The sequence below is a fragment of the Agelaius tricolor genome, unplaced genomic scaffold (assembly GCF_023055355.1).
Source record: "Agelaius tricolor isolate 1412-34295 unplaced genomic scaffold, bAgeTri1.0.p SCAF_5, whole genome shotgun sequence".
Classification (NCBI taxonomy): Eukaryota; Metazoa; Chordata; class Aves; order Passeriformes; family Icteridae; genus Agelaius; species Agelaius tricolor.
The window spans coordinates 17,236,864-17,259,118 of record NW_027269265.1 but is presented as its reverse complement, the minus strand read 5'-3'; the positions used below and the strand labels follow the sequence as shown (position 1 = coordinate 17,259,118).

At 38.7% G+C, this 22,255-nt stretch overlaps 1 protein-coding gene across 3 annotated transcripts; it reads right to left on the bottom strand.

Moving 5' to 3' along the window:
- Nucleotides 1–5,141: 5,141 nt before the first annotated feature.
- Nucleotides 5,142–16,527, bottom strand: LOC139589843 (ejaculatory bulb-specific protein 1-like). Of its 3 annotated transcripts, XR_011679142.1 has the most exons (3): nt 15,695–16,527; nt 13,278–14,390; nt 5,142–9,312 (listed from the first exon to the last, which is right to left on the bottom strand). XR_011679142.1 is itself a non-coding variant. In XM_071426632.1 (2 exons), the coding sequence occupies exons 1-2, from the start codon at nt 16,133–16,135 to the stop codon at nt 14,307–14,309; spliced, it is 525 nt and encodes a 174-aa protein (XP_071282733.1). In that variant the 5' UTR covers nt 16,136–16,527; the 3' UTR covers nt 5,142–14,306. The 3 variants fall into 3 exon arrangements, 1 of the variants encoding a protein (XP_071282733.1); XR_011679143.1 differs by lacking the exon at nt 15,695–16,527 and adding an exon at nt 14,794–15,683 and having other exon boundaries at nt 5,142–14,390; XM_071426632.1 differs by having other exon boundaries at nt 5,142–14,390.
- Nucleotides 16,528–22,255: the final 5,728 nt, after the last annotated feature.

Here is a 22,255-nt window from a genome sequence, read left to right as displayed (position 1 = left end):
TATTTTTGTGTCATTGCCTTTGTTAAATAATGTTGGCCAATAGTTGGTGTAAGGAGCCCCCACTGAACTCCCTCTTTAGTCTCATAGTCCCCTTTCCAGCACAGACCTATTCTCATCCCTCTTTTAGCCACTTCTTCATCTATTTCTTGTGCTGTTTCCCATTTCACCTAATAATCTCACAAGTGAAACATTGTCAAATGCTTTACTGAGATAAAAATTAATTGTATCTAACATGTTTCCATCCTAAAAATTCTGCTGCCATTAAAATACACTCATGGTCTATGTTTGGTAAACTTGAACTGCATTTTATCCCATCTTCTGTTTATTCCCATACTGTTCATTCATTCTAAGCTTTAATTGCAAATATAGCAAATGTTTATAAAATAAAAATGAAGCTTGTTATATAGCACACCACAAGTGGATTGAAATCTCTACCACAAGCCATAAAACTTCATTCCCTAGTTTTTTCACTAGTCAGTAATGCTCCCCATCCCTATGAATAAGTTGAGCTCTCCTAGTTTAGTTTCCACCCCACAGTTCTTTTCCCTTTGTGTATATTCACTTCTGGCTTTGTCTTTCTTTTCTACATCTTTGTCTGTTCTGAAAGCTGCAAAATTGCTCATTAGGCTGGGGCATGCAACTAGATGATACAAAACCTTTAGGGCTCCCCCTTCTTTATGTGCTAGTTGCAATTTGCTGCCTATATTGCCAAATAGTCTTTTTGTTTCAGTCTTCGGCAAGACCTTGAGTCTGCACCTCCAAGACTCCAAATCGTAGCTTTCTTGATTCATTCATTTCCCTTCTCCATTCTACACAGAGCTTTTCCTTGTTTCTTCTCTGACTGTGAAGGTTACTCATCCCTCTTTCATACTTGGAATGTAAATTCCAGACATTTTTTGTATCTGTGTTAGATAAATTCCAGATCTCTGTCATGTCTAAGCCTGATTTATTGCCTCAAATCTATGTCTAGTTTATCAATATTTGTTCTTATAGTACTAAAAAATCTCTGTAAAACTTTGTCAAAACAGTTTTGTTTATTCTTCCATTTCATTTGGATTTTTCAGCCAGGTGGGTATAGAGAGAGGACTGTTCTGTTTTTAATTTAAATACAGCCAGTTTCCTTCCCATCTTTACTACCTACATAAATTAGTCTAAAATAGCCTCAGTTTGTGCCCAGTAAATAAATAAAAAAGCTTTTGTTGACACTTGCACAAGTACCTGAGCTGTAGTGGCATTGGCAGCCCACGTTTTTCACTGTACAACTGCATTTTTTAATCTGTCTTCAACCTTGCCAGAAATCTTCCTCATTCCCATGGTTTGCCAACAACTGAGCTGAGATGCCCACAGATTTTCCTTTCTCCAATCTCCATTTGTGCTGCAAAATTACATGAATTCAGCTGCCAATGAGACCATAAGCTTTCCTCAGTTTTCTAAAAAAATTCAATCTGTAAATAATATCACATAGATATCCATTATTGGTACTGAAAAGTTTATTACCAGACAATTTGTATAATGCTTGAGTTGTATGCAATGTCACCCCTTTGCCAGAATGCTGATTGCTGTCACTAGACAACTGATATGACAGGCATTGAAGCTAGATGATAAATACACAGTTTAAAAAAAATCTACAATATAATGACCTGAAATCCTGCTGTCCTCAACTATTACACTCCTTTCAGCACACTGAAGATTATTAAGCCTATAAAAAACCCAACCTAATATACCTAAATTATGGATGCCATCACTAAGTCATAATACTGTATTAACTGGGACTAATCAATTATATATTTATTAAAATTTAATCCTCTATCTTACTAGCAGTGAAAGTCCTATCATAGACTGCAGTTATTCTGCTGATGTGCTCTTCCTTTTCACCCTAAAAGCATCAGTATGTTCACAGCTTTGAAAAGAGGAGAATGCATAGGTAAGCTCTATAACAGCAATTGGAAATTTGATCTTCATGTGGAGAAGAAAGAACATTAATTTTATTTTTATGGTTTTTCCTCAAAGAACCATAGGTATGTCCTGAAAGGTATGTCTGTGCTTTTTTCATGCACATTTTTTTCACCTAACCTGTCCCTTAGTGTTTTGCTATACCCATTATATTGCATAAAAGCAGTTCTTTTAGCTCAGAAGGCTGCAACCAGTTGTACATTCATTAAATGTATTAGGAGGAAAAATAAGGATGATGGCAATGCAAACCTAGTTCTTAGTGCAAGAATAAGAATAGCCTAAGCCAAAATAATTTGAATGCCCATACACATGCATCAGGGTAATAGTGAAAATATAGATACAATTTTATATTCTGTAGTTTATTTTGTACACACATACAGGAGTGGAGCAGTTCAAAATTTACAAATTCCAAGAAAATTGAGTACTTCAAAATCTGTTAGTCTGTACCACAAACGTGAATATGCTCAACTTTATCAAAATGTTTGCAACCATCTTCATTCCCATGTGAGCAGAAGGTTGGACTAGAAGATATTCTGAAGACCCTTCCAAGCTGACTCATGCTATGATCCTCTATGAATTCTCTCCCTAGAATTCTCTCTCTTCACAACCACTATTCCACACCCAGACATGCACAAAACCAGATGACAACCCTTTGTCAAAGAGCTCATAGCACAGATCTGTCTCCCATACATACTTGTTCCCTTTTTGGTACCTCAGGATGATCATGACCACACATGACCATCTGCTCACACATGGCCAGGCGTATTTGTTCCTTCCTTTTCCCAGACACTCAGTATTGTACAACAATCATTTATCTCACTGTCTATCCCAAATACTACTTCTTCCCCTATTAAATGTTACATTCTTTTTTAATTCCCCACAGATTCTTCATTACTTTCAGATCATAAATTTTGTTCAAAACTGTTGGGCTTTCATGAACCCTGAGTTCATTTTCTCAACTGCAGCCATTATCTGAAATACTTTCTACCCATCTGACTATATGAGTTTTTTTGGACAAAGGACTTCTCACCTATTTTCATTACTTCACTTTATTTACATGAAATGTCATGTAAATATGGAAAACTTCCAAGATGCTTCAATAACAGTTTCTTATTTCAAACACTTTGCTTTGATAAACAATTCTTGTCTACTCTTTTCATTATTATCCATATTAGATATGAGCTCTTTCTATTTAACCTAGCAACCAGACCATTCTGAACTAGAAATCATATATATATATATATATATATATATATATATATATATATAAAACAATACCAAAAAATCCATATAGAAGTAAATAGGAAAGCAGATAACAATTTACACAATTAATTAAAGATTAAGAAATTATTGTTAGTGTTCATCAGTATATCCAGAACAACTTCATTAAAGTATAGCTAATCATTGTAGACAATCTTGTGCTGAAAGAAATGTAAAGCTGCAGCTGTATTTCCTAGGAATCACAACCATTGATTCCCTATATTTAGGGCTGCTCAGAGTCCTAAAATCCAAATAACACTTAAATGGCATTCTACCAACTCTGCTATCAAAAGGCTATCAGTGAGTTTTAGAATTAAGTACTTCTGAGCTAAGCACATTGCTGTTTTAATGAAGAAAGTACACCATATGCTTAAATCTAAAAACTTCTGGCACCCTCACACTGAGAGGGGAAGCTGCACTCCACCCCAAACTCTGTTACGGCCTTTGGCAGGAGCACACAGTAGCCTCATATGAACTGTGGAATCTCTAAACACTGTCAGAGCAGCCTTCATTTAGGAAGAGCTACATAAAGCAGGCTCTGCTAGGTTCATCCAAGTTCATTTATAGAACACTGCACCTTCAGTTTGTGGGTTGGTATCCCATATTTGTTAGCAAAAAAATCAGGAACACTATACTAGAAAGGAAAGAGACTCCAATGTTGACATTGCAGAAATTCTTGAACAGCCATAATTGTTAATGGAGGCCCTGTACTAGAGTACCACTACAGAAATATGAATCCTGAAGACTTTAAGACTTTGTCTGTAAAGTATCCCATTTTAAAATGCTAACAGCAGGGTTTTTCTTTGGCTGCTGTAAGTAATTACTTTCTATTGTTATTCAGTAAATAACTATTTCAAAAAGGTAAATTACTAGGACTAGCAGTCACAGACGAGCCCAGAGAGAAGGACATTCAGATAATCAGCACAGTGAGTAAGTGAGTTGTCAGAAACATAGATAAGATGGGGAGAGGTGCTCGGACAGACTAAAGAGGAAAGGGAGGAAAGCAGTAAGAAAGGCCAGAGTTAGAAAATGCCAATAATGTTAATTAATAGCTGTATCAAACAGAGTTTTCTGCTGATAGAACTTATTCTTCTCAAGTCAAAAGAAATAGAGTATTTTCATGTGTTGTTTTTCCCTGTTGTTCAGGGATCTTCTTCCCTGGGGTTGCCAGCTGTGTTTTGATAGTCAGATGGGGTGGGAGGTTTCTCCAGCAGCAGATTCTGACATCTTTTTTCCTGTCAAGGAAAGAACTTGACAGTCATCAGTTCCGTTGCTTGTCAAAAGGGAATCTGTTTGCTCCTTGTCAAAGTGCCTGCTCTGCATTTATTACCTTTGTTTGGATTTCTTTTCTTTGTGCAGTTATATTTCCTGCACACAAGGATTCTCACCCTCTCAACAAAAAGCGCAGTTAGACCCATCAGATGGCACTCCTAGAAGGGATTTCTGGAGCCTGATGATCATCTGTCTCCCTCCACCCTGTACATTTCCCCCTCCTGCCAAGCAGGGTGCTGTGACAGAGGCAGCTCCAAGGACAAGTCATTTATTTCTCTGCCTGTCTGGCCCTGCCACACCTGGCTGTGGGACAGAGGGCCCCTGCAGCAGCTTTATTTGCAGCCTTTCCTTCACTGAAGTCAATGACAGAAATGACTGGTGAATCCGAGGCACTATTGCTTCTCATTCCCAACAAGCCATGAAGTGCTCAGTGGGACATGGCTCGCTGAACCAATCGAGTTTTTCATAGAACACTGTGTGTGATTTTTAATTCTGTAACCCTGCAGTTTTCTAAGTGCTGGTTCAGTACTAAATGGAAGATAATCCTGTTTTCATCCGCTAAAATAAAATAATTCTATTTATTGATGGCATTCCTAAATTATTTTATTTGCAAGGAAGAAAAAGCCTTCTCTCAAATCTCCAACTACCTACCATAATTTTTCTTTTTTTTTTAATTATTTCACCTTCTCAAAACATGTTTGGTGATAGTGAAAGCATTGTTTTATTTGAGATACTCCTAATTTATAACGGTATAGTGAAATTACAAAAATACAGCTGAACTGTGGCTACTGTTTCATGATAAAAAATGTCAGTAATAGCTTAAAACCTTCTTAATACCCCTGTGCCCCTCAGCTGTGCCAACAAAATTGCTTGCAGGGCTTCTGAACTAAGGTTCATTAAAAGGTGCCAGCCCTAAGTCAAGGAACTGACTGGAGTTAAAAAAGAATTATTGATTGTGATAATCACTAGCACATTCAGTTGATAGCACAACTGAATGGCTGGCATGCCACAGGCAGAAGAGGGAACAGGAGCAGGGAAGCAGGAATACCTCATGCTGATAGCAGTGCCTGGACAGCAGCAAAAACCAGCCTGTGCTAGATCAAAACTGAGAGCAGGATTGTAACACCCACTGAGCCAATTCTCAATTATCTATGATTAGATTATCTTCATTGCAGATAATCTGTGCCACAAATATAAAACCAACCACACTGCCTCCAGCATAGGTATTAGCTGAAGCCCATGACTGTACAAACATCTCTTGCAAGACCGTGCCTGGCTTGGGAACAATGCATGCACCTTCCTGCAGAGCCAGAAATCATCAATTTTGTCAATCCAAAGTGGCCTCTGTGAAAAAACAGCTGAAGCTTTTTCCTCACTGTGTTCCCAGAACCAGGAGTGACAGACAGCATGCTGCAGTCACACCACATTGCTTCCCCCCAGGAGCAGCTCAAACCTAGCTGGGCTGCAGGCCAGCTGCAGGCGCCTTCAAGTGGAAATGATCCCCAGCAGGCAGGATTGATGTGGAAATGATCCCCAGCAGGCAGGATTGTGGGAGGCCTTTCAGGTCAGGTGAATCCGATACACAGGCACGGATCCGCTTTGGATATCTGACCCAACAAACTCTCCTACAGGCAACTGGGGAGATAGCATTGAAACATCAACAGCAAGAGCCCTGGCCAGTTTCTGGAGGAAAGTATGGGAAGAATGAAAAGGCCAAAATGTCATAGGTGACACCACCAGTGAGGTATTTACACCATAAAGTATTACTTGCAAAAGAAAATGGGAAACATTACAATTAGGAGGAGTAGAGTGCTGAGAAGCATTCCATCTTTGGGTCAGCTCCAGCCCAACCGAGCTGCGTGACCCTAAGGATTCAGCTGAAATTATAAGGTGATTCTTTCCTGGTTGTTTGTCACAGTGCTAACACTGTTTACAAGCACAGTTGTTTCCTACAAACGATGATCACCTCTCAGTGTGGAAGTATGTTTTAGTTCTGGACAGCATTTTTGCAGCTGATTATTCTGTTTTATTTGTATTGCACCATGAAAGTGCTTACCATTTGGGGTGATTTTGAAAGAACGTTGTTTCCCATAGAAAAGCAAGCCAACTTACAAGTGAGCACAAGTAATTTGACTTTAATGTAATCACTATCACAGTTTGCCTTTAATGGATGATCAAAAATTCACAACTAATTATTTTCATACTTTGCATATATTCAGATAAGGTGCACAACTCCATAAAAACAAGTTAGCTTCAGGACTTGCAGTTCTGTGTGTCTTGCCTGCCCTGTATAAGCCATACCAAACAAAGCCAAACAAGCTGTTTGCCTGTTCCTATGTTGCAATCTTGTGGAATATCATATTCTCTAGAAGTGTCAATTCCTTTTAGGCCCCTGAGTTGCTCAGATTTCTACATCTTTAAGGGTTTTTCCATTAGGAAGAGAAATTGATGAAATTTAATATGATCCTTGATTTTAGGAATAATGGACATTACAACTTGATTTATGGAGCACAAAGAAATTCACATGAATAGGAACAATTTATTTGCCTGTAGTTCCCAGACTTTTTGTAGGCAGCTGTATTCTAAAAATCTTCCTTCCAGCATTTCTGATGTCACACAGACAGAATTAGAGCAGCTTCTCAATGACTTCCACAGTTCTGAAATGATTTCTGAATCCTCAGAAAATCAGCTGAATCTTTGACCCTCCTATTGTCTGCACCTAGACAGTACCCAGGGTGAGCACAATATTTTCTACTGCCCATTATAATAAATCAAAGTTGTAATTATTTCTTGTGGTCCCTGAATGGAAAGTGGCTCTCATGGCCCCTACTTTGAACAAAACAGTTGAACTGTCCGAAGCCCAACACAGCATGCTCTTCAGACTTCATTTTTTCATATTGTCAAGCAGATCTCTTTGGAATTGTACAGAATCTCTTAGCTTAGCCAGCTAGCACAGGTGATCCCATGTGGCCATGCACTGAAGCCAAGAGAATTAGTACAGGGATGGATCTGGCAGTACAGCATGTTGAACTGAGTTCCCTTGAGCAAGAAATCAGCACAAATGTACAAATCCAACTGTGTCTGAGGGTTCTGTTTTGCAGCCATCTGTACAGGCTTTTATTGTTAAACAGAAGTAAACCAAATGTTAGATTAAATGCTACTCATTGATTTATGCATCAGGAAGGTAAAAAAAAATACACATAATTATGAAAGCTGAAAATAACTAGATAAAGCTGGTTTGAATTATTAGAAAACCCAGAAAACATTATGTTTCAGTAAAACACTAAGGTTCATCCACCCTAAGACATGTTGACACTGTAAATTAACACCAGAATCCCAATATGACATTTTAAGATAATCTGATCTAAAAGATACAACCAGCTGAAAGCAGTTTGCTGTATGCCAGTTTCTCAGACAAAACAAGAGAGCTGAAATGTTTCCTCCTTTGTAATGATAATAAAATCTTGCATCGTTTTTGTAGAAGAAAGAATGTGCTTGATTACTGTTTGCCAAATCAATAAGTAATTGCATGGTGAAACATACTGCTGCAGAAATCTACCAAGGTCAAGAACTGAGTAAATTCTAAAATGTACATGAATATGAAACTACCTGGAGCTGTGGTTGTTCACAATAATTCTGAAATCCTTTTAACAAGTCATGCTTCAAAGTTAAGAAAATCTTTTACTCCTAAAGTTTAGAGTACAATCCTTCATGGGGATGGACTGATTCTCCTTACCAGCAGCAAGTAATTAATTCAAGGACCTCATATTGCCATAGATGTAGAAAGATACTGACCCAGTCTGATCTCCAGTCTGGTGCAGAATAGTATTTTCTACATAGCAACCTCTGAGCTTCCTGTGATCTCCCTGTTGTTTGGGAGCTGAAGAAAGCAGAGTGGATGCCAATTTCAGTAATTTTTTTGCCATTTTGCTTTATCAGTAACTACCATTTTAAGAATAAGGCACATAAATAATGACACCAATTTATAGATTTTTTTTTTCCCAACACAGTAACTCAACTATGTTTTAATCTCTGCAGTTAGAATTTTTCTTTAAATGCAGCTCTGCACAAAAATTTGATCCACCTTCTGCTTTCACTTGTATTTGGGGTCAGCTTCTGACCACTTTAAAGCAGAGAAACACAGTGAGGGTTTAAGCAGTAAAGTGGTCTCTGATTCAGTCAAAATTGATAATCCCATTAATTAACAACATTATTTTGCCTTTTTAATATTCTTTTAATTGCAAAGAAGGCCACAAGTAGAAGATTCACGAGCTGTGGAGCAATCACCATTGCAGAAGTCATTCCATGCAGTCATTAACAGTTCATACAGTGAAGTGTTCCTGTATCTCCAGTATGCTTTGGCACAGAGCAGTTTCTCTCCACCCCTGCAGCTGTGTGTGACCAGCACAGGATTGTTGGGCAGAGTTTTGCTGCTGTCTGGGTTAGCAGCTCTTGCCTCTGCATCATGGCCCTCACTGTAGAAACCCAGCCAAGAGCCACCTTTTCCAAGACTCTGGGACCAAGACAAGTTTGGAAATGTGACATGGGTGGAGCGTAGCCATATGAGGAAATGAAACCAGTGTCTTCTTCTGGAGATGAGGGAAGCAAGTTAAAACTTGGGACCTCAGTATATGATGCATGCACACAGGTACAGAAGTGGGGTAAGAGTGCTGGTGTGGAAGCATGTATCTTCCTGCACATCCAGCACATCAGTCTGGGGACAGAAGTTTGATCTTCCAGTAGCACCAAATGACTGCCCCAATCCAATGGATTAATCCTGAGAGCCCCTGCTCTGTATCAGTCTGTTTTGTTGTCTTGGAATGTATGCTAGGATGGATAACAAACAAGTTAAAGTTTACATCCAGGAAGTCAATCACATGCTGAGACTGATCAAACAAGTACCACAATGAAAGAAGGCTCAGAGCCATAACCCCCTGCCATAAAACCTGTGACAGAATTAAGTCAAACAACTGGAGCAACAGGGTACTATAGAAAAAGCTCACTGTGTAACAGCCCCGTTTTAATAAAGCAGACAGGATATGGCACACAACTATTGACTGTAGGGCTTCCCATGAAGCAACTGGCTCTTTAACAGCCCCTGGTTTCCAGCACAGTAAATGCTCTCCATGGGTGGGTGTGTCAGCTGCACAAGAAATGGTTTTTATCATCCTGATACAAGAGCAAGAGAAACCACAGTTTGCATTTACTTGGGGTGGAAGACAATGTACCTTTTATCACATACCCCAAGATTTTAACCATGGCCCCATCTTTGTCTGTGCCATGTTAGCTAAACGGCTGGAAGCAATGATCCTCCCACCACAGTAACAATTTTACAGTACACAGATCATACTCTAACTGGAGTGCATGAGGAAAAAGTTCACCAAAGTATGAATGCTATCATCCAGCATTCACTGGAATTAAATATTAATGTTCCATCAAGCATTTTCTGGAATTAAATATTAGTGTTTTGACTTTACACAGCAGGGACCAAGTCAAGAAGTTGCAGTATTAGGTACATGATGGATGGGAGGCCAGAGCATTTGTATTAATAGAGATCTAAAACATTCAATCACCTTCTGAGAAAGGCTAGTAAGTGGGTACCAGAATGGCTAAGACACATTGGGAGTTATGATTTATTTCAACAGGATACAAGGAGAGGATTGCCTGTGTGCTGGTGCTGGTGATACATATAGTAAACACATACCCTCTTGGGTTTTGATTTTAGGTTTTTGTCGGTTTTGGGTTTGTTGTTTTGTTTTGATTAGTTTTTTAATTAGACTGTACCTTTTAAAAGAGCAATAGGCTGCCAATCTCAAGGAAGGTAAACAACTCTGAGAAACTCAGCAAGTAGATTATATTGGTCCTTCCTGAAGGCTGGAAATACATTCTCACAGATTAGCTCTGGGTCAAGAACTGATAGTGGGTGAGTAGGTGATAATGTTACAGTAATCCTAAAGCCTAAAATTAACTGACTTTAGCTGTAGGTAATACTGGATGGGAAACTGCAAATTATTTTATTAATAAAATTAAGTGGGTACTATAGACACATAAGACAACCAATCAAACTTTAAGGGCTCCTAAGAATTACACTCAAATTTTAAACAATGAGAACAACATGATAATATTCAGCCATTTTTCTATAAACACTGCTAATAATCAATAGGAAGTCAATGCAAATAGACACAATTAAGATACTACTTGTTCCTGATTGTGTATCTTACATGCAACTAGAATTGCTTATTCAACAACCAAAAAACCTCTTAACAAAGGCACTCCTTTACTTAATGCAACTGTATCATGGATGAGAGCCCATGATTATGGCTCCAAAATTAATGAGATTAACATACATGTGAACTTAGCCAACTGGTACAAGGAACAAGACTTGTGATGAATATAGCATCTTCCTCTATGATGGCTACAAAAAACACACAGCAATAGGATAAAGAAATCAAAGAGATACCATGCAAACTTTGCTGGGTGGTATTGGTGTAGGACCATGAACATTGAATTTGTTTAACACAAAAATTCTAGCAAATAAATTCTCAATATTGTAAGAATTGAAGCTGTGGTAACCAGAATTGCAAGCTGGCTACCAACAGCTTTACAAACTTCTACACAAGACTGGCAAGGTACCTGGCACCTTTAGTGACACACTTATCTATCACTGTGGTGCCCATTACTAATGACTGAAACCATACCACAAGAAGCCAGATTCTTCAAGCTAATGCTTTAGCTTGTATTCTATTTCAACTAACTAGCATATAGCAGGTTAATCAATTTGGATAGCTATTGAAAATAGTCAAAGACAAATCTTAGAAACTATATTCCCTAACTTGATGAGAAGTAAATTCAATGGAGGATGACTTTAAACTATTTAATATAATATTGAGGGTTGCATAATGCAGCTACAAAGGGGTTAATACTGCAGTTGTTAGGAATCTGTCAGATGAGTGCCACTCATATAAAAATCATACCCTTATGCCTATTTGCTGTCATTCCTAAAGTCTTTCATAAAAATATGTGGATACCTATAGTAGCAGGAGATTGTTTGCATTGTCATACACATGCCATCAATGAACCTAGCCAACACCATGCTCACTGGCTGTCATGCTGAGGATGCACCTGCCTGACCACACCTCCAGCTCAGAATTACACAGCATGAAATACTCCTCTGGTATCTGCATCTGGCAGCAGCTCTCCGGTGAGATGTGTACATGGCAATGGGTTTGAATGTGTGTCTGTATCCACTTTCAAAACTATCCACTTCAAAATACTGTATCCTCCTTCAAAACTATCCACCTTCAAAACTATCCACTTCAAAATAATGAATGTGTGTCTATATCCACCTTCAAAACTATCCACTTCAAAATAATGTAAATTTTGGACACAAAAAAATTTGCTGCTGTCATATAACATATGTGGTTTACAGATTTGATTTTTTCCAGTCAACAACAGATTCTTTTTGACTGGAAAAAAAAAGGTGTCTTATTTTGTGCTGTTTAAGACACAGTAACATGTGGCATGACCTTTGAGACACAAGATAACTTCCTCAACAAAAAGCCAAGGTTACCTAACGTCCATCTGAAACTGTAAAACTTTTAGATGAAAGACAAATGAAAATTGATATATCATGATAACAAACTGATTCAAATAGTGAAAACAAATTATGCTAAGACATCTTTGTCGTGGTAAGCAGTACTTCACATCATCAAATTCACAAATTGACAGTAATCTAAATGGCAGTTTGTGCATAGTGTCTTTTTTGATCAAGAGCATCAGGGTAGATATGAATATTTGCAAATGACACTAAATGGAAAAAGTATAACATAGAGTACTTTCTAGTACGGGTACAACTGGGAAAAATCAGACATCCTCCTATGTGTTTAGATTCCAGGCACTACTAGATTTTCCAGCAGCTGGTAAAACTCTGCAAAACTTCACTGAATGCTGGACAATTTGCTTATCTTAAGTGTTCTACCACAGTATCTGACTGTGTCACAACCACTTAGATCAACCACTTTCCTAACTCACCTCAAACTTTTCAAAAGCAAAATAATGAGGTCTTCCTGAAGAATCCTTTTCACCCAAAAATAAATTTGCACCAGTTAAAGAGAAAATAATGTATAATAATACTTGATGTACTAATTATAACATTCTTGTGTTCTTGTTCATTTGTTCTTGGCTGACCCAAAAGTCACTTATCAAGTTTATCTGACATCAGCTTTTATAAAAATAGAAAATAAAACAAACAAACAAGCATCATTTTAGCAACTTTAATAGCTGTGCCAAAATTTAATCACTTGGGCTGAATATTGCCATGATGATTGTCTGCTTTGGCCTGTACAAACTTAATTCAAAACTGTTTATATTATATTCTAATAATAACAGCTGTAGAAAAGCCCATAAAGGAGTTAATAATTTCATCTTTAGAACAAGACTTGACTAGCTTGCAGCAAATACAGCACAGTCACACTCCAAACAAAGAGGCTAAAGCAAAATTCTGAATAGCCACTCACTAAATAAAACCATCTAACCTGAATGCTGAACCAGACAGATCCAACAGAGCTCCCTCAAAAACTTGCATATGATTATGTTGGTCCAGGCTGTCATATAGTGTAAATAACCAGCTTTAACTTCAACTCTTTCCAGCTTTTATATGCTTAAACTTGCAGTGTAACACCTTTATATGATTGTGTTTACACTTGCATGCACGCATAAATCCCACAAACATACAAATCAAATAGAAAGAGTGCATCCAAATGGTGCAAGTTTTAGAAGAAAGCACACATTACCTGTAAAGGAAAAATTCAAACTATTCACCAAACATGAACATGCAGCTCCACGTTCTGTTATTTGGCAGTACCATTCAGGCTCCATAAGATGGCAGACCTGCATACATTTAACAGATGTTGGTGTAATGACATTGCTGTAAATACATTGGTTTTTAAATGGTTGCTTTAAATTGATGGGGCATGTTTTCAATCAGAATGTTTAGAATGTGATATATTTAGAGCTGTAATGAACTCTGCTTACTACCCTGTATTGCCTTTGCCATACACTCTGATGGCTTTGGACATGGCCTACATAAAGCACCTGTAAAAAAATAACATGTAGCATCATCACTCATAGCTGATTGATTGGGAATTACCATTACTTGATCAATGTAATTCTTTCTAATAAACACATAATTGGTTTTTATTCCCATTGATTCATTCTAGAACTTTTGGTCATTGTAAGCTAACTCTAAGAATATATTGCTGCCTTGAACACACCAAAGCCTTGAAGTTATCTTTTAAATAGTCTGATTTAAAGAAGACTGTTTGGGGCAACAATGACTTACGTGCTAACTAAAATTAGTATATTTATTTCCTGTTGAATGATGGGATGATGTCACTTCTAAAAGCTTTTTCCAGGTTCTCTGTCATTAACGTAGTTCTGTTATTTGTACAGTCATTATAGTATTATTATAGTAAATTAATACAACAAATTTGTTTTATGAGTCATATTAGGTTGTTCTGGAAAATAGTCCAGAACAAGGTGATGCCTTTAGCAGTGCTTTATACCAATTTCCTTTCCATTTATTAAGACATTAACCTGGTTTAGACCTAACGTGTTCAAACATGAAATTTTCAAAAACATTATCATACTTTAAATGACCAGGTAAGAAACAGAATGAGCTTGCAGTCTGACTTTTATGTTTCACTTTAGCAAACCTGGACTCATAAACATTATAATTACACAGGCATATAATTTTCCCATAAAGGTTTCATTGCACTTGTTCCACTTGGCCAGGATTACAAGGAAAAGCGGTTCAATTGTTTTTAATATTTTGAAAGAGTTCTTTGGAAAAAAGACAGTAAGAAGTTCTCATGCCAGCAGGAAAGCAGTTTGTACTCAGTAGGGCCCTGAAAAGGAAATCAAGATAATTTTAAATTAAAAACTGATCTATTTCCAGGTAACCAAATGGAACAAAGAAAACAAATTACCAAGGAATCTAACTCAAAATTCCTACGCTAGCACATCAAGAATGTCATCCTGAAAATCGTAGTTAGGAAAAAACTTTCACTAGAGTGAAAAAATTGGGCTGTTATGTTCATATGCAAATTTGTAATTTTTTCATATGTAAGCATGCTCTTTAATAATTGCTTAGCAGCAAAAGCTTATTTAAAACACTGCTCCCTGACACATTCACAGGCTTCTTGCTGACTCACTCTTCAAGAATGGGATTTTGAAAAAGAGCAATGAAAACACTCCAGTAACAGAAATACTGAAGAATTTAGATAATGAGTGTCTGTAACCTACTTCTACCTTTAGACATTTATTGTATCAAGCTTCACAGATCTGCCAGGAAGTTCTTGCTGCTTTGAAACCCCCGTCGTTTTTAAAGCAGTCCTGTAAGCTTCTTACTGGTGCAGAGACGACTTTCATTGCTTCTGTTTGATCTATGCTTATTTCAATTAGAGACATACAAAAAATCCCACACAAGTGGTTATGGCATCTCTGCAGCTCCTTATGCAACAGGACTGCACTGGGTTTTGGCCAGGCCCGAGGGGCCGCCATCCCCACATGGATGCACACCAATCTCGCGTGCCTCGGCACAGCTTCGCAGCTCAGGGCTAATTTTGCAGAAGCATCTCTTTTGTGTTGAAAGATTTTGCAGGGTTTCAGCGAGATATTTCGGCGATCAGTCATCACTTCGCCGTGCACATCCTCCCCCAGCTGCCACTCAAGCTGTCACTGGGAGCAGCGGTCTGAGAGACGCTTCTCACACGGGCAGCGGAAGGGCGGCCTGAGCACGTTTGTTCTGCCACAATTTGCACCTCTGGCACCCTGTGTTGTGGAAAAGGATTGAGAAAAGCGGCTTTGTCTTTCTGCCGCTTTTTTACGTAGAAACACTTCTCTGAAGAGGTCACTGGCTGAGGAACAGCTTCTTCCTGCCAGCTCGGGCTCATCAGCAAAGCAGTTGCTATTGCTGCAACCTGCAGCGGTATGAAGAGACGGCAAATCTTCCTCTGGGACCGCTGCTGATGCTGCCCAGAAGAGCCGAGCGCGTCCGGAGCTGGCGGGTGCTGCGGCCAGCACCGGCTGCGGGCAGCCATTCCCGGCGGGGCCGCGGCCGCCCCCCGGCAGCGCGCTGGCACGCGCAGCCAGCATCCTCACTTGACGCATTGCAGGTACCGCGCGGCCAATCAGAGGCCCTGACTCTTACCAGATAACCATTGCGGAGTCCCGTTAGCCAATCAGGCGCTCCTTGACAAAGCGCTGCCTCAGAAGCCTCAGCACCGCTTCCGTCGGCCGCTGCCGTGCCGGGCAGCGGTAACCTTCCGCGAGAGCATATAGGTCCCGCCATCGGCCAGCGGCTGCCTGGCGGGAGCGGCCCGCCAAGGGACGGAGGGAGTCGGGACCGGAGCGGCCGCCCCGGCGCTGCCTCCCCCTCGCTGGCGCTGCAGGACCCGGCAGCGTGCGGGGTGCAGCCCCATCCCCCGGGCAGCAAACGGCTGCCGAGTCCGGCACTGAGCCCTCCCGCTGCGGCCTCGTTGCCTGCGGGACAGTGGTGGGGGAAAAGGGTCCTTGGGGAGGCTCCGGGAGAGCGCAGCGTTTGCGCTGTGCCGCCCGGGCCATCGCTGGTGGGTGTCACGTTAATCGCCATCGGCAGTTCCTGCGGGGGGAGCGGGAGCACGACCAGCGCCGAGCCGAGCCAAAACCTCGGTTCAGGCGAATCCCAGAGTGTCTCCAGAGGAGCTGCAGAGCTGCCGTGCCAAGCTGGCGAGCGGCATCTGCGGAAGCACAGCCGAGAGCCCTGCGGTGCGGCTCGGGAATTGCAGATGCCGCCACAGCGCCTTCGGGAGCGCCGGCAGGAGCCGCAGTGCCGAGCGGCTGCGGGGCATGAGGGCAGCCCGCTGTCCTACCGAACAGCTCCTCTGTGGCGAGCTGAAGTCCCCAGCATAGGGACCGCTATTCCTCTATATCCTTCCAAACACCTGCCATGGGTGTACCTGCTTGAAAATCCACCTGCTTCCCATACCCATAAATCCACTTCACTCTGAATGCGGCTTCGGTGTAGCTGTGTTTTCATGCCAAAACAATTCTGCCATGCCAGATCGCTCTCTAAAGGATGCTCCCTGGCCCCACTGGTGGCTTAGGATTTGCTGATTTGCTGCAAGGATCTCAGGACAGACAAAATTCTAGCAATAACAGGTTTTTTTCAAGAATTAAGCTAGATGAGTACTTGGCACCCATAGACCCTCACAGAACAGAGTTCATTTTTTTTTTTTGCACAAACCTGTGGGCCATCAGTGCGTCCTGAGAGAACAAGAAGAGACAAAGAAAGATGTGGGAGGAGGAGTAGGAAGATATCTATGTTTAAGTGATTTAACCCCATAATAATAATAACAAAATAGCCTATTTTGAGTCTTTTGCTTTTTGCTTATTTAATGCTGAATATCTTGTTTCAGTTATATTTTAGTTGAGTGGATTGGTGCTCCGTAAGCCCCTAAAATAGAATATGGAGATAGAGACAGCAGAAGCAGAATGGTTGCCAAAGTGAAATGATCTGGAGTGCTGAGCACTGCATCAGCCCACACACAGGCCCACCCCAAGGATAGTGATGCAGTGAAGTCTTAGATGGTGCTCCCTGCTTGGAAAAATGATGTCAGTATTGGCAGACTTGAAACTAAACCAAAGGCTAACCAAAATAAACTCATTAAATGTACTTCCCTTCTATATAGCATAAACCCCCCCATTCTCAAAGTGCAGTGCACCTTTGTGTTAGGCTTGTGCTCTTTAACTGTGCTGCTTCACAGCCAGCACATAACAGTGCACTTACTAAATATAAGTACTTCATTTGCATCTAGAATACTTCTGCTACCACAAAAATAACAACAAATAGCCATACTGTGGGGAAGGTCAATGCTGCTTGCCAGGAAAGGTGTGCACAAAGTGCTACATACCTGGGACAGACTGGATTTTTTAGGCATATTTTTATTCCACAGAAGCTGATAGCTTCAGAGTAAAGCAGGCAGAACAGAGGTTTAATTAGGTAGCTGATGTGAACTGTAGCCTCACAAAAATGTGGGGAAGAGTATGAAGTCTCATGGGACAGCTCTACTTTTTAAGTTTACAAAAAAAGATGGCATTTCTTGGTACAATTTCTGGAGTTTCAACAATGATGGGAGTTGCTTTAGGATGGAGATGCATACTCTGGGGGTTGGACATTTTAAGAGTCTGAACTTCACATGAGCTAGTGTCCTCAAAACTGAAAACCTAAAGGTCTACACAAAGAACTGGATCAAAGAGAAACCTTAAGGGGGATATCAGAACCTACATTCTGGAGGCATCAGATGTCCCTGTTCACCAAAAGAATTAAAAGAGATGAGCCCTCAGGAGAGCACTTCCTAGGTACTGCCACGGAATGTTCCCAGGGGAGAGGCAGTCATTGGCTCTTGGACAACAGGTAACAGAGATTGGAATTTATAGTTTTATACTAGAAATGCATCTTCTCCTCAAGGTTGTTGAAAAGCATGGGTTTTTATCTCCCCAGAAGTGTTGATAAGTTGGAGAAGTTATTTCATTATGAGGTGGGTTTTTTACTGGTGCATTCACAACATAAAATAGCCATCCAAAGAAGTGAAATGATTCCATAGTTTTCTTCCTGTAGGTAAGGCAAAGGAAAAAGTGTCATTTGGCAATGGTGCTGGCTTCCAGCATCTGTAATTTGGGATGTATCTATGCTTCCCACCTCAGGCCAGCTTTACAGTATGGCAGATTAGAATGCTGGGTGTTTCTTGGATGACAGTATTTGACATCCATTATTAACTCAGGTGGTTTTGATCTTGGAGCTTCTTATCCTCAGATAAGATTCTATGCCAAACTTATTGAAACATCTCAATTCAAGTGTGTGAGGGAAGGGAAGGGAAGAACATATCCTTAACTCATGCAGATTAATATGGATTTATTGACTTCAGGGCATGTTTACATTGCTGAAAATCTGTATCAGAAATTATGATTCTGATTTAAAATTATGATCACTCTTGAACTGCATATGTGGAGTTGTTTAATTTTTTATCATTAGCTGTAGCTCCACCTGACCCAAAGAAATTCCATTTAATGTAGACCTAGTACAAAATTAAAATTGGAGTTAAGTAAAGGAGGCTTGGCCATTAAAGGAGGTATCTGTGGATTTTAAATACCTGTTTGCCTATATCATATACATTCTTATATTTGTTAAGTTTAGCTGGAACTTCTATTGCAAAACTGATATCCAGTTTGCCCCAGAGGAATATTCAGATGAAAATTAATAACTCACGGTCAATGGGGAGGTATAAACAGCTCATTTAATAATTTCCATCATGTAAAAAAGCAGTCCTAAATATCTGTAAAGATTTTTTTCCTATGTTAAGCAGGACAAACTGACATGAGGAACAGCATTACTGGGGATGAACAAAATAGTTTCCAGCCTTTCTTCAGCACTTAAATTCTGAAGGATATTTGTGTACCATTGTTTATTGTACCATTATAAGCTATATCTTAGTTCAAAATGTAGCTAATGGCAACAGCTATTCAGCTTTTATCAATTCTAATGCAGAAATTTAATATATGGAGTATGTAGTATATATAAAGTAAACTAGTCTTTTGGCCAGTAATTTTTCCAGCATTTTCTTAAGAAATAAATTGCAAACTCAAGACATTCCTAATAAGGTGAATCTGACCAAAAAATTACTTGTTTGTTACATTATATCACTTAAAAATTTAGGAATCCATCTATTGAAATTAGAAATTAGTTTTATCTATCATTAGAATAACCATTCCTTTAAGTATTGTTCTATACAGAATATTTTTTAATGTATTTTATGGGAAAAATATATTACTTTCCTTTGACAGATGTATTACCTGGATTCATCATCAGGGAATATAGTTCTTGAATATGTATTTATCAGTGGAAAATCAAGACCTAGGTATGCTTGACAACGTTATGTAAAAATATGTAATACTTAGCAAACACACAATACATAAATATCCTTTCCTCTTCTGCATTTTATTCTTGAAAAATAGTGGATGCAATTCAGCTCTTATCTGTAAAAAACACTAATGGTAACAAAACAGAGAAATGGAGCGAGTGAATTGTTTACATCATGAATCATCCAATGTTTACCTTTCTATGAAACTGGCAATTGCAAAAACTGAGAAGGAAAATCCTGTTTTCACATATTCCAGTGTCTCTAGAGAACTCTTCATAAGACTACGAAGAAAGATTGGGGGTTTTAAGACTGTGTGGAAAAGTTTTGGGTTTTTTTCATTTATTTTACATTGCAAATGTTTAAAAAAAGCATAGGGAAACCTTTGGTTTAAAATAATTGTTTTATGATGTTTAATCTGCAAGATATACATGTGAGATTATATGTGGATGCAAGTTTGTAATTCCCATATTTACAAGTATTTTTAAGACAGGATCTTGAAGGTTCCCAACTCAAACTATGCTAAGTTTAAAACATGAAACTTTTCAAGTTATTGGGTCTCAAGGATGCCATTTTACATAGGTACATGAAAAAGAACTCACTAATTTAATTACCATGTGCAAATAATTTAGTTCTAACTAATGGTTAAATTAGTTTCATATAAACATCTAAAACTTTACAAGACAATATGCACTCAACGTAGGCAGCAATCACTGATTATTCAATTACATAGATGGCCTTTGAACACTGAATGCTCAGTGAAAATCCATAATTGTATGTGATTATTGATATACACCTGTGGGAATTAGGCAAATGTAAATTAAATCACAAACATATAAAAAATTGATGAATTTGTTTTGGTTTTTTAAAATCTCTCTTGGAAAAGAAACAGTTACCTACAGGAATGTGTATGTACCCATTTAAAAATGCTCCAAGATCTGCAACTTTAAAACGTTAACATGAAAGCAACTTTTATTTTCACCTTTTGTAAAAATAAATTATGTTCTAGCTTTTTATTTCAATGGAGTTCCACCCACTTATTTGCAATCTTAGTGATATTTATAGTTTATAAAGATACTCGCTTAGGCTTTCACAGCTGCCAATGGCATTTAGAATCAGTAATTTTTGTGGAAAATGGTCTCCCCAGAAAACATTGCCTATATGAAGAGAATTTTGTAGACAGTGTGAAAAATCGATATACCAAGAGGATTCCAGTTGACTTGAAAAATAGTACAATAAATCTAGTTTGGGTAGCTCACACATATAACTGGCAATATTATACCCATGAAAACTAATCATTAATTTTTTCCAGTCGCACAGATGTTGCATGCACATATATACTTGATTTTGGCTTCTTGTACTTCTAACCTATTATAAACTGGTTATCTATGCTTATTGCCATAATATCAGTCTCCCAGCTGTGCATTAATGATATGACAAACTTCTGTGCATCTGTCCTCACATCCGTTCTCTCATGACAGATGTCTGTGAAATGTTTTAATTTATTTTTGGGGGTTTTTTAAACTTACATATATATAATATAAGAAAACAGTTGCTACATGTGAGGCCATGTTCCTCAGTGCTCATGTTAACAAACAGCTAAAGCTGAAAAGCACACCTTGTATGTAACTAGTAAGGTTTATTTTTTTGCCAGGTTCTCAACAGAATTCCTCTTTATACCTTAGGCTGCTCCCAAGGAATGGACATGTGAAGTGTCTGCTGAAACAAAGACCAGCTGTAAGACTTACCAGCTGTAATCTTACCATCACAGCAAGGCAAAATTTAGGAATGCAATACTAGGTAGAATGGTTGCAAGTCTTCCATTGTAAACATTTTTTTTATTTTATAAATAAATTTATGAAATAATATCTTCTTACTATTACAGTTCAAACACAAGTCAACAAGAGCATGCTTAGAGAGTAAAGGAATTTAGAACATTAGAACATTTAGAACAACGTAAATTTATCCAGTCAAAATTCATCTTAATAGCTACCGCATAGCCCTCTGTTCATAGAAAAGCTCTATGGCAATGGGATGGCCAAGTTCTCTGGTGTCAGGCACAAACACTGAGTAATTCCATGGCCCAGTCCAGCTCCCACTGAGATTCAGGAGATTTTGAATGAGGCTGTAGAAGATCCTGGCAAATCATTTGACATTGTATGTCATTGGAATGACAGGGGCATTTCTTGCCTGCCCACAACTGAATGTAAATTTTAAGAGAACAAAGAATACTGATCAAGGTCTGGCTGTACAATTGAGTGAAAGCAAATTTACAAGGATCAGGGAGATGCCAATTTAGATGATTTTTTATTTGCATTAAATAAGCAGCAGAAGATTAGTATTCTGTTTTGTTTACATTTATCTTTGCCATATGTCAAATTAGGAAAAAAAAAATCCCCTTAGTCAGAATGATATTTTGGAACATGAGCTGTGAAATATTTTCAAACACAGAATGATGCAATTTAAATAGAAACTACTGCAGAACTCAACTGTGGCACCTTACTTGATCATCCTGATTTTTTTTTTAAATAAAGCAAGATAACTATATTCTAAACTACTTTAAAAGTAACTTGATTTCAAAATTTCATTTTAAATATAAATGAATTATTAACATGATCCGTCAAGAGTTAGGAAAAGTAGACACAAAAGGTTAAAGATAAAAAAAGTAATAGGAATAAATGCACAGCAATCCTTCTACTCAAAGGCCCTGTTAATCTTTGGCAACATTCATTGAATGTTACTGAGTGGCTTTCTACTTCACATTTCCAAGTTTCATCACGTCTGTCCAAATGCTGTAATGCTGATAGTTTGTAAGA

Coding starts and splice junctions, on each gene's coding strand:
- LOC139589843 (XM_071426632.1), bottom strand. CDS start 16,135: ATGGCGATTAACGTGACACCCACCAGCGATGGCCCGGGCGGCACAGCG. Junction 14,391..15,694: donor GACTCCGCAATGGTTATCTG/GTAAGAGTCAGG, acceptor TTTCCTTTTCAG/GGCCCTACTGAGTACAAACT.